This window comes from Ptychodera flava, chromosome 9, assembly GCF_041260155.1.
Source record: "Ptychodera flava strain L36383 chromosome 9, AS_Pfla_20210202, whole genome shotgun sequence".
Classification (NCBI taxonomy): Eukaryota; Metazoa; Hemichordata; class Enteropneusta; family Ptychoderidae; genus Ptychodera; species Ptychodera flava.
The window spans coordinates 10,704,854-10,716,670 of record NC_091936.1 but is presented as its reverse complement, the minus strand read 5'-3'; the positions used below and the strand labels follow the sequence as shown (position 1 = coordinate 10,716,670).

At 39.4% G+C, this 11,817-nt stretch overlaps 1 protein-coding gene across 1 annotated transcript; it reads left to right on the top strand.

Moving 5' to 3' along the window:
- The first annotated feature begins 906 nt into the window (after positions 1 to 906).
- Positions 907 to 5,634, top strand: LOC139139948 (galactose-3-O-sulfotransferase 2-like). The gene is made up of 5 exons (XM_070708915.1): positions 907 to 1,092; positions 1,695 to 2,797; positions 3,289 to 3,429; positions 4,214 to 4,521; positions 5,410 to 5,634. Exons 1-5 carry the CDS (start codon positions 968 to 970, stop codon positions 5,515 to 5,517), a joined length of 1,785 nt encoding a protein of 594 aa, XP_070565016.1. The 5' UTR covers positions 907 to 967; the 3' UTR covers positions 5,518 to 5,634.
- The last annotated feature ends 6,183 nt before the right edge of the window (positions 5,635 to 11,817 follow it).

The following is an 11,817-nucleotide window of genomic DNA, read 5'->3' as shown; positions in this document are numbered from 1 at the left end:
GTTTGACTAGGGTGGTTACAAATGGATGTGTGTGCAAGATATTGGATTTTGGAATTTCACCGAAATGTTGATTCAATGGTAGTCTATGAAAGAACTATGATCAACTTTTTGCCAATATAAAACATAAAGCTAACAATATCTGTGCATTTATAGACATTTGATAATTGAGATACACTTTGCCATCTGTCCTATATGTTTTCGTCTCTTGTCTTTCATCAGTTTGAACTGTTCAAGGTGTTTAATGTAGGATACCACTGCATCTCCTTTGCTTGTGAAGCTTGTCGATAATGTGCATGTATTTACAAGAATCGATGTTATGTCGGCAATTTCCTATTCAGGAAATATCAACTGGACATTCAAAGGTTTGGAGGTAAAATCATCTTCCGTCCAGAGTGACCTTCCCCCTCTCCATTCCCCAGGCCCACCCCACTGTAATTACTGAAGGCTCCCATAGCAGGCCGAATTGTAAAGCAAGAAAAAACGAATGGCAAAGCTCAAAGTGCACCCAGGAGGACTCAAAAAAGTTTGATAAATCGCAAAGAAAGGCATTATTATCGATATTGTACACCATTATCAAGATTTATGTATCTTTCGCAATGTTGACCAACCCGTAAAAATTCTGATAAGTCCACAGATTAGCATAATTAGTTGTGTTGACTAATTAATTACAAGATGAGTATATGAGAGATAAACGTCCTTGTAATGGGGCGTAAAATAAATAAAGAGTCAAGAGGCTAGACTAGGTTATATAATCATTTATTTTATTTACTCACATCAGTCAGAGCATGAAGAAAGGGAGAGGAGCTGATAGAGAAAACAGTGAGGAAAACTCATTGCGTCTGAGGGCGCCTGTGTATCTGCAAGGCTTGAAGTCAATACTGACGTAGTTACACAATAATGTGAGGGTTGTCTCATTCATAGGCAAAATAGATATTGAGCTACTGCAATTTTATCGTCGAATTCGTTCATGACAATTAAAATGCCCAAATCAAAGCTCTACAAAATATTTTTAATAACCTTACTTGCCGGGATCTGCTCCTGTGTGTTGTTACTGGTTTTATCGGATCAGAGTTACAGCCACCTTTCATTAAGGTAAGCCAAACATTTCTGTTAATGCCTCCACCTAGCTTGCTTGGCCAGCAAAGTGAAACAACGCCACAGCGTGTTCTCTGTGTTCTATTTGCTGATATCATGGCATTGTGTAACAGGAAAAGTCATAGACACCGCCGACAGTTGAGCATTTCAATAATTCAATCGAAGTCGACGATCATCAGTCTTTCGACATCAATGTCATCACCAATACACAAGTAGACTCAATTCTCGCGCGTTTCGACGACTCCTATTTGTGCGGTTGAGTGTATCGATGCGTATTCCATTGTAACGCCGTCGCCAGAAGGTGTCTGTTATGACAAATAAAGAGTTCGAATAAGGCCATGTTAGCCTTGGGCGCCAACACACGTTCCCAACCATAAGCTTTTCCCCCATTTTCCCCCGATCGATGCCGTATCTCCCTGCATGGTTGTGTTTATTTGTACAACGCCATAGTCATGATCACGCCCCGTCAGAGCATCTACCTCCATAGTCAGAGTAAGAGTTGCGCGGTGAACGCTACACCTACAGTTCCTTTTGTTTTGCGATGAGGTTTATATTTCTTTCTTGTTTGATCTATAAAGTAATTCGAAATGTTTCATCAGCCTTCTAGGTAGAGAAAATCTCATTTATAATGATCATTGGAGAAATCAACGGAGTACGCAATTGTATGATGTATGTTTCATCAAGACACGAAAAACAGCAAGTACAACACTGTCGTCCATCTTGAACCGATTCGCCCTAACCCGTAATCTGTCACTGGCACTAATGAAGACGAATACACATAGCGGACATTTTAATATTATTCCAATTCATGAAGACAGTCCACGTAAATTATTTCTACCGCCCCTTGGTGTGAAGCCCGGTGATTGGACTAACTACAAGTACAACATGATGACTGGGCATGTACGCTACAATAGATCATCATTTGAAACGTTCATGAATCCCGGCACCAAGTATATCTCAATATTACGAGAGACATGCTCACACTTCGAATCGGATTTTGTGTATTACCAAATACCGGCTGTTGTCAAAAGCATCAAAAAGAATATTTGTATCGAAGAGACTCTTCAGGAATACTTTAAAGATCCAGAATTTTATTGGGAACAGACAATGAAGAACTACGGAGAGAAATTCAAGTTTTTTACACGCAATGTACAAGCCTTTGATCTTGGACTGGACCATGTCTATCACAACGATACCGATGTTCTCAATTCCTTCATAAGAAAATTGGAAGACGAAATCGATTTGATGCTTATCACAGAATACTTCGACGAATCGTTGTTATTACTGAAGAAACTTTTACACTGGGATTGGAACGACATCATGTACATTGCCAGAAACATGCGATCTCAGAACACAACTCGAGCCACTTTGACCTTAGACCTCTGTAAGAAGATAAAAGACTGGAACAGTGCGGACAATATGCTGTACCAGACATTCAACAAAACTTTCTGGAGACGCGTAAAAGCGTATGGAAAAGACTGGCAGAGGGATCTGGACAAAATGAGAAGGCAGCTAAGAACAATTAAATCAAATTGTTCCTTGACGACATCTTCTTCAATTAAAAGCAGGCATGAAAGGGTTGTTTACAGAGCACCTAATTCATCCTCGACTTTGTGCAAGTTGTTGACAGTCAGCAACAAATACTTCACTGACGAGATTATTCAAAAGCAATCATCGGGTTACTTTTTATCGAATTCCGAAGGTAAAGCAGAAGTTTGAAATTCATCAGTAATATAAAAAGTTTGCGGTGCTGTAAAACTAACATTTCAAGTCCCACTATCGAACGAATTTCAAGTAAAAACAGTCTTTACTGTGTAACGTACAAACTTTACATTCATCGTTCTTTGGTTGATACAACCTTTAGTGTCGTTATCTGAAAGTGAAATAACACAAACTACCCATAAACCAATAAAATTTAAGGTTTTATCGTGTCACTTGTGAGAATTTGCGTCTAGAACCCTAAATTGTCCGCAATAGCTGGTGCAACCCAAAATATAGTGAAAATGATATGTATACTTGAATAATTGGTCCCGATATTATCTAATTCCATTTTGTTAGTTTTTCACGAAACGTTTTGACCCAAAAGTGTTTCATGAATTGATTTTGTCACAATGAATACATTTAATAGTGATCTGGAATGGTAGATTTCTCCTGCAGCACGAATGTTCACGTTGGCTCTGTCTATGTCTACAGGTCCAGATTCTCATAGACAGAAAATATGCGGCTTTGAATACAGGGCAAATTGTGGGTTCAAGCTTGCCGGTGAAAATGGTTACGAATGGACTTTCGATCGAAAACTTAATATCGAAGACGTTACCACAAACTCTACCGACGGTAAGTTTCAGCCTCTTTCGCGTTTATGGCGTGGAATCATGTTTGACAGATTTGACCGGAAGTGACGTAACAAGAAGTGTAATGGGAATTTCAATACGTTCATGACGCAGGATAGTTTTACAGCCAGCCATGCATTCCACAACTTGATCGTCAGTCTATAGTTGCTCGCTAGATCGATTGTTACTTGAGTGAAGGTGCATGTTCGAAGACCAAAGTTCTTCATCGGCATATCGTTGTTAATTAAATGTACAAAAATCCTTAAAATGTAAATAGTTGACTGTTTTGTACTATCTGAGGCATTATACTTTTGCTCGGAATGTTTAACACGCTTCAGACACTTTCACAAAACAGGAACGACTTAGGGAATGCATTTCTTTGCTCAGATTGCAATGTCAGACCGTATTCATCATTGTATTTATCGAAGATTACGACACGATATCCCACTGAATGAAGCTACCGTATATAATTGACGTTGACAATATTAAAGTTGAGCGATTTTGAACTTATAGGGACACCGCTCAACGTATACAGTTTTTCCACCTTTAACAAGACGTTTATAACACTTCAGATCAATTTGTTCTTTTTGACATTAAGTGTAACAACATCCTTGCCTACGAGCAGCAACCATTTGCTTTTTGATCGCTAGTGTTTATTTTTAAGTATCCCTAAGAACAATTTTTTTAAAAATTTCCTCTGCAGGACATATTTCTTGTTGCAAATTACAGTTCTCTCCTTATACGGTAGGCTTAAACTTAGTATAAAAATTCTACAATTTTCCTTGCAGGTACATTTCTTGTTGCAAAATACACAGGGAAAAGGAATATTACCGTGGCGAAAATGGTAAATAAAAGGGCAAGCTTTCTGATACCAGTTTACCTTCGCAAGAGCAGCCAAAATTGTCTCAGCTTTTACTATTACCCGAGTAAGGGTATAATTGGAAGAAACTTCACTCTTCAAGTTTGCCTGCTTCCTGGAACCATAGGGCCAAAATTGACAAACTGCCTACCTGCTTGGAACATGCTGGACATAGCTACGTATTTCGGGAAATGGAATTATGTGTCGTTGAATGTAGCCGCCGTCAACACAGTGCAAGTGAGTGTGCTTCACCTAACTGTATCAGAAAAAAATAACAGCTGCTTTAGGTTTGTAAAAAGTGCGTGCTGGCATCGCTAAGACCAAAATACAACTTCATGGCTATACAACTTCACGGCTGTATAACCCAATGTTGTTTGCAATTCTTGGTATATCTTGGTATCACTTCAAATACATATTAATAATATCTGTTACTTAGAAACTTAAAACCATTCTCTTATTAAATCATCAAGAACAAATATCATTGGTCACCGTACAAAGTTTGGCACAAGAGAAATAGTAATAACCTAGCTTTCACCTACATTTTAAATTCAACATGGACACCGTCCCAGTGTTAAATTTATGAAGTAAGATAAAATTTACGAGTTTAGAAATACTAAGACGGTGCAGATTTTCTCACCGGAAGATCTTTTATAATAAGACCCCGTAGTAAAACAGAAAAGAATTGTACACTGATTTGAGAATTCATACATCTGTCCACCGTCCGTGGGTGGAGGGACGGTGATCTGTCCCTGAGCATGGAGGTCTTTCTTTCTACCGCCATATCCTGAGATGCATTCTGTCTCAAGCGATGTTGGTCCCCTGCTTTCTTCTCTATGTTATTGTGCAAAGTCATTGCAGTCAGTAGTTTTTCCATAACTTTTATTCTTTCAACTTAATATCCTAATGAATGATTAGAAATGATCATGGTGCTGCGTCTTCAGGATTAATTTTTAGCAAAGAATTTATCATGTCTTTTCTTACTTTTTTGTGTGCGTGCGCGCGCCGATAACTTTTTTTTTCTCTTTTCTGCATGCCTGGTAGAGTTTGGTGGTGTTGTTACATAACAGGAGTTCGATTCCTAACAATCTTTGATCCTCTCTTATCTTTTTGTCTCTTTTCATTCAGGTAGCCTTTGAAGCTGTGGCAGGACAATTTTCTGTTATCAGGAATATAACTAACCAGTTATTTATTGGACTTGATGACGTGTCATTACAGCGAGATCGGCCATGTTGAACTAAGAGAGTACATAGAGAAACCTGAATTGTACATGTTGAAGTTCAAAGGTTTCACTGCATGTATATCACGATTTGCCATTCCGTACGTCGTTGTTACAATGTTAACGCTAGGTTATGTGTAGGTTATCGCCCGCTTGAAACGTAAACAACGTTTCAAGCGGGCGATAACCTACTTATAGCCGTCGAGCTAACAGGGAACCCAGGATTAGCGTTTATCACTCCTGTCAGACAGCGCGGAATCCAAGATTAGCGTTTATCACTCGTGACAGACAGTGCTTACGATTAAAATGTTTTGTTTTCAGGCAACCTAATTTTTCCCATCAAACCACCATGACATCGACTTATCACATCTTGCGTTTATCACTCGTGTCACACTGCTTACGATTTTTAATGTTTTGTTTTCGGGCCACGTAACTTGCCCATTAGACCACCATGACATGACACGTTTCAAATTTAGGGAAAAATTTACCATGCATAAACCGGTTATCAAGTTCTCTTCATTCTTTATTATCAATAAATCATAGAGCGTACGGTCTATGGATAGATTGCGAACAAAATACTAGTATGTTTCAAGCCGGTGATGACCGACTTATAGCCGTCCAGCTAACATGCAATCGAGTCTCTGACAGTCAATGAGTCAAGAAATCCTTTTGAAACCCATGTATCATCAATCATCTAACTCTGAAAACTCAAAGTTTAGGTCAAAATTTACATCCGAATCTGATGATAATATCACGTCCTTGTACTGGAATTTCTTATGACGGTAGTGTGAATCGCGAGGTTTCTTGAACTTCTTTGAGTAGTTTGCACCACGCAGGTATTAGGTCGTGTGTATTATTTCAGGTCGTCTTTCCCATTAACACCTCTGTGGTTTTGTTTCAGTACTTAATCATTTATCACCCGCTTCCAAGTTTTCTTTCAGTAGTTTTAATCACTTATCACCCGCTCACAAAAAACCCAGCCACACCTGATAAGTCGTCCTGAGCAACAATTTTAATCCTCAAACACATCAACTGCTGGGTAAACATTTTGACAGATTCAGGCCATAAATAATATTACAACGTCAGCCCTTGATCGGCATAATGATATTGTAGCTGTTTATCATCACAATCACAGTTAAAGCCCCAGTATTTGTAACTTTTAACAATTTTTTTCATATTTTTGATTAAAATGACATCCTCAGTATGTGAAAGTAGACCATAATTAATACTGAATCGCATGGTTTGCATGCCCAGCCCGCCTCACGATTAACAGTAAAAGGAGTGAAAAATGACTTCTTGTCCGGACCAGAAGTCAGCTCTGTTGACACACGAAACGAAACGTAATCACACCACCGCGCATGCTCAACCACATCTACGCAAGTTTTACTGTGGCGTCCGTAGAAACCATACGCTCTTCGAAAAGGTCTGGTCCATCGAAACTGGAGACTCAGCTAAAAACGCGCGAAAGTTGGGTGAAATACCGGAAAGATATAAATATGTAAGTGTTTACAGATTGTTCCGACTATAATGAGCCGTGCAAACAAACGTCTTGAACAGCTAAACTAACGACGGAGGCAGTCGATTGTAAGCTTCATGCAAGGCACTGCACGTTGTGACCGATGGTACGGAGATCAAGTTTGCTGAATGAATTGAGAGAGAAAATCATGTATGAATAAAAATTCTGCACTTCACCATTGTAATCATTGAACTAGTCGTTTCTTCCATTATGGAGTATAATGAAAATTTCGTTGAAAATAAATGGCGGGACTGATTCTGCTCCGTCTACTCAAACGAAGTTTTGTGTACGGCCAGGCCGGCTACGCTGCAGGCAACACAGCCTATCAACTTCGCATGTCGTTGCCGTACGGCGTAATTGAAAACGCTCAGAAAGGAAAAATTATATCTTGAATGCAGTACAAAAGTCTTACTTATTAAATTTAAAAGTATTTCAAAATAATATCGAACGTAACGGGTATATAATCCTCACAAGGACTACAGTAGTACAACAAGTATCGGCTAGCTGCGATGCGATGGAAGTTCAAACCCCGTTCAAACACAAGAGAGATCCCGGCCTCACTGCAAAGTCGTCCCCTGCGCACCCCCGACAGCAAACTAACCTCTTGGTTTGATTCTGTCGTTTATATTTTTGTATAAAATTCATGATACATATCTGACTTTCACAACTGTACAATTTGCTCAGGCTGTAGTCTACAGACGATCGGAGGGAGCTAAGGCAGGCCCCAAATTTGCATGGACAATGCCCGGGACAATTATAGACGCAGATCGATGAGAAAGTCATTCACATAAACCTAAATGAAGTGATCAATACAAAACTTTTAAACATCACTGGTTCTGAAAATTTATGATCAACGGTTCTGACCTACGGAATTTACACTGCGACGTTGTGTTTTTGTGTGTTTTGGCCAGCTACTAGACCTGTAAGGCTGTACTACATGGAGGTAGTAGACTGCACAAGTGCAGCGGGGCCGGGCCGAGATTGGTGTGGGGCCTGCAGCAAGGTAAAATTGACAGCGTCCATTGCAGAATGCCCGCGTGTTATCCTTTGTCGTTTGGGAGGAAATTTACCGCTGTATTCAGAATGCCTTTTTACCAGTATAAAAGATCAGTAACTGATGCATCAAGAGCCAAGAGTCTGTAAATTTCTTAGCAGTAGCTCCATTGTTTTTTTTCTAAATTTTCGCTGAGATACAGCAGTGCGTATACTGGTCCCGATCGTTCTGACTCGGGCGTTCACAGCTGTGTAGGGAGCCGTCATTATTTACAATCTGGGGGTCGCAGGAATTACATTAGAAACTCCGAAATTTTGAGTCGCACCCCAGCCAACCATGATGACTTTGAGTAACCCCCCCCCCTCTAACAGAAAGTTTGGATTACCTGAGCCCATGTAATAATATGTAGATATAAAAGCTCACCTAATAAGCAGTCTCCGACCATATAGTATTGTTAAATTTGGATGGGTAGCATGTCATTATGGTATGGTTAAATGTCCAAATGGTTGTTGAACTCAAGTCAAATAAAATATACATTTCTATGATAATATAAAGGATGAATTCACAACAGTTCAGTTTTGTCCTAGATCCAGTGCACTTATATTGATATCTGTCGAGAACATTTCTCCATGACCCAGCCTCTCCTTCCAACCCTGGTAACGACTGCAGAAAACTACTGTGTGAAATCATCATCACCACTGTTGATCCTCATCTTTAATGTCGCTGGTGGCATTGCGTACATGAACAACGATATCATTCTCATCGTCACTATCTTCTCTTTCATAATAAGTATTGCTAGTAGCACCTACTTGTAGTTTTTTGCCTTGCTTCATCTAGTTGATATTTATTTGTACTGTTAGAGTATTTATTTTCTTTTTATTTGATATGTATCAGAGTAAAATATATATAATCAACTAATCATTATGTCATTGAGGACAGAGTAAGACAAAGAAAAAACATTTTGAGCACCCCCTTATAACTTTCAATTTTTGAATGACCCCCAGGTCGTAAATACTGACGGTTCCCTTACTTGCTGCCAAAGGCCATCGCGTTCACTGCATTCGACAGCCTACCATACATTGCCAAACTATGCTGCTTCGATTTCGCAATCACCTTGCCGCTAAAGCGACAATCAGCTAAAATTTATAACTTCAAGTTACTCAATTTTGATAGCTATTTGCCTACAGAAGTGAGCAAAGTGTATATAGTGTCGTCTTTATTTTACATCGGTACCCGGAGTTCTAAGTGACCAACTGCAGGGTGCGCATCGCGAATCGGTGCACTGCCGACTGCAGTTTGAATAATCCGTATATAACGCACACGGTACCAGAATAGAATGTTAGTCTCCTCTGCCAAAGTTCTGTATCCTCTGAAACACAGTAGCAGTACGAATTTGAACGGAGAAGAACAAAATAAAACCATTCGCAGGTCATTCAGCCGGCGACCATGGGCGATTACCCGGGCAGTGGCGTGGCATGGCAAGGCCCCAGGAATGTTGCAGGCTCGATGATGTCATCAGTATCGGCGTTCTCGATCACGTGCACAGCCTACAAATTGTCAACAAACCCGCGCGGCAATCCAACTCGATCGGGCAATATCTAGCGTTTGTATGTCACTACAGGAGCACAAATTTGGCTTATTTCTTTACTGAGCAACATTTTACGATGGCTGTAAGAGAATAATATGCAATTTCGAACATAAAAAAAGGTTAAAAGTTACAAATACTGGGGCTTTAAATAATGATAATTAAGTATCAAAATGTAGACTAACATAAAACAAATAAAACAGTAACTTTTCCTATCTTTCCCAATGTTGACCAACCTGTAAAATCTCTGATTAGTACACGGATTAGCATAATTAGTTGTGTTGACTAATTAGTTAAAAGATATGTATATGACAGATAAACATCCTTGTAATGGGGTGTAAAATAAAAAAAAATAGTGAAGAGGTTAGTTTGAGTTTACATAAACATTTATTTTATTTACTCCGATCAGTCAGAACATCAACAAAAGGAGAGGAACTGATTGAGAAAACAGTGAGAAAAACTCAATACGTCTGAGCCGCCTGTGGGTGGTGTAAACATCGACCGTTTGGAGGCGAATGTGCTTTTTAAATTCAGCTAGGTTGTTTTCAGGAAAAGGCGCATGTGTCAAGTTCTACCGTGATGCCACTTATCCGAAGAAGTACAACATCTGTAATAGTATTGCCACTTGTGAGCGTCATCTTGAGATGCACCTATTCCGAAATAAAATTTTCATTTTGTTTAAATCGGCAACGGTGTTACAAAACTATAATGCTAATCCAGACAGTTCGATCGGGTGTTACAAAGCTAGTCATAATAAGCTAGACAGTTTGACCCCGAACACTGAGTTATTAACATAATGTGCATTGTCCCTACTCAGACATTCTTCAAATCAATAGGTCACTCCTTTGGACCATAGACAGTGGAGGGGGAAGACAACCTTGAGGCATGAATATACTTCATTACGCATCAACAAAATGTTTTCCAAATAAAGACATGTATAAGAACGGTTCCCGTGGTGTAAGCGACAACGGCCTCCCCTTCGATTGAAACCCTTGGCCACTTTTGCTAGATTCAAACACCGGTGAAGGTTTGTACACAGTCCCTCCACCAAAATGGAGGGACTGTGGTTTGTACTATACATAAATAGAGGGGTATTGGTTAATCCGGCATTTCCATTCAAACAACATGTCAACAGCCCACAGGGTTGTCAACAGGCTTATGACACCTGCCTGTTAGCGGCTCTACCTTATGAGCTGCTAACGAGTTATTTGGTCAGGGCGATAAGTCCCCGCGTCAGTGATCGGCAGAACAAATTAATGAAGATTAGGGAGGGAGGGCAATTAACAGATATTACAGTGTTCTTTGAAATACTATACAGGGATAGCTAGCGTAAAGTAATAGGCACACACTAGACACAGGCATGGAGGTAGTTACCTCCATGACACAGGTAAGGTTTGTATAATGAAAAATAGTTTAATACAAGACATTTATTGATCATATTCATAACTTCTACACTAATAATTCTTGCCAGGCCCTGTGATCTGAGCTGCCGTCAGGGCAGACATACATTTTCTTTGCCCACACATCAATGCATAATGAATTTCTGATCATACTTTTGCAATAGAAATTGGTCGTTTTAAAAACATTCCAAGACATCTTAGACTTTGTACCCTTTGTCATTCTGGTGTTGGTGATGAAATCCATTGTATTTTATTATGTCCAAGTAAACCAGCACAAACTGTACGAACAATTTACTTAGAAATAATTTTTAACATTCAGAACCAGCTAAAATGCTTTGACAATGATTCTCTTTTTAAGTACTTTTTGTCATGTACTGACAGTTGCATTGTTCATGTTGTTGCAAAATACATGAATGAATTGTTACAGATTTTCAGACAGAAAGTTCAATCACTTTTGAGCTAATGTGAATGAAGTGAATCTGAAAACTTTTCAGTGTTATACATTTTCTTCCCCTTCTCTCTTTCTTTCTGAGCCAATGTCATTATTGTGAACACGGCTAATAAATAAATAAAAAAATAATTGTATATCTATCAATTTGCCCTAAGGGCAGCAATATATCAGAGCTGCCCTAAGGGCAGACATTTATTTCCTATCCTTTAAGTATTGCGTGGGGTATATCTATCAATCTGCCCTGAGGGCAGCAATATATCAGAGCTACTCTCAGGGCAGACATCCATTTCCTATCCTATCTGCCAATCTGCCCTGAGGGCAGCAATATATCTGGGCTGCCCTCACGGCAGACATGCAGTTCCTCAGTGATG

Coding starts and splice junctions, on each gene's coding strand:
- LOC139139948 (XM_070708915.1), top strand. CDS start 968: ATGACAATTAAAATGCCCAAATCAAAGCTCTACAAAATATTTTTAATA. Junction 1,093..1,694: donor TACAGCCACCTTTCATTAAG/GTAAGCCAAACA, acceptor ATGTTTCATCAG/CCTTCTAGGTAGAGAAAATC. Junction 4,522..5,409: donor CCGCCGTCAACACAGTGCAA/GTGAGTGTGCTT, acceptor CTTTTCATTCAG/GTAGCCTTTGAAGCTGTGGC.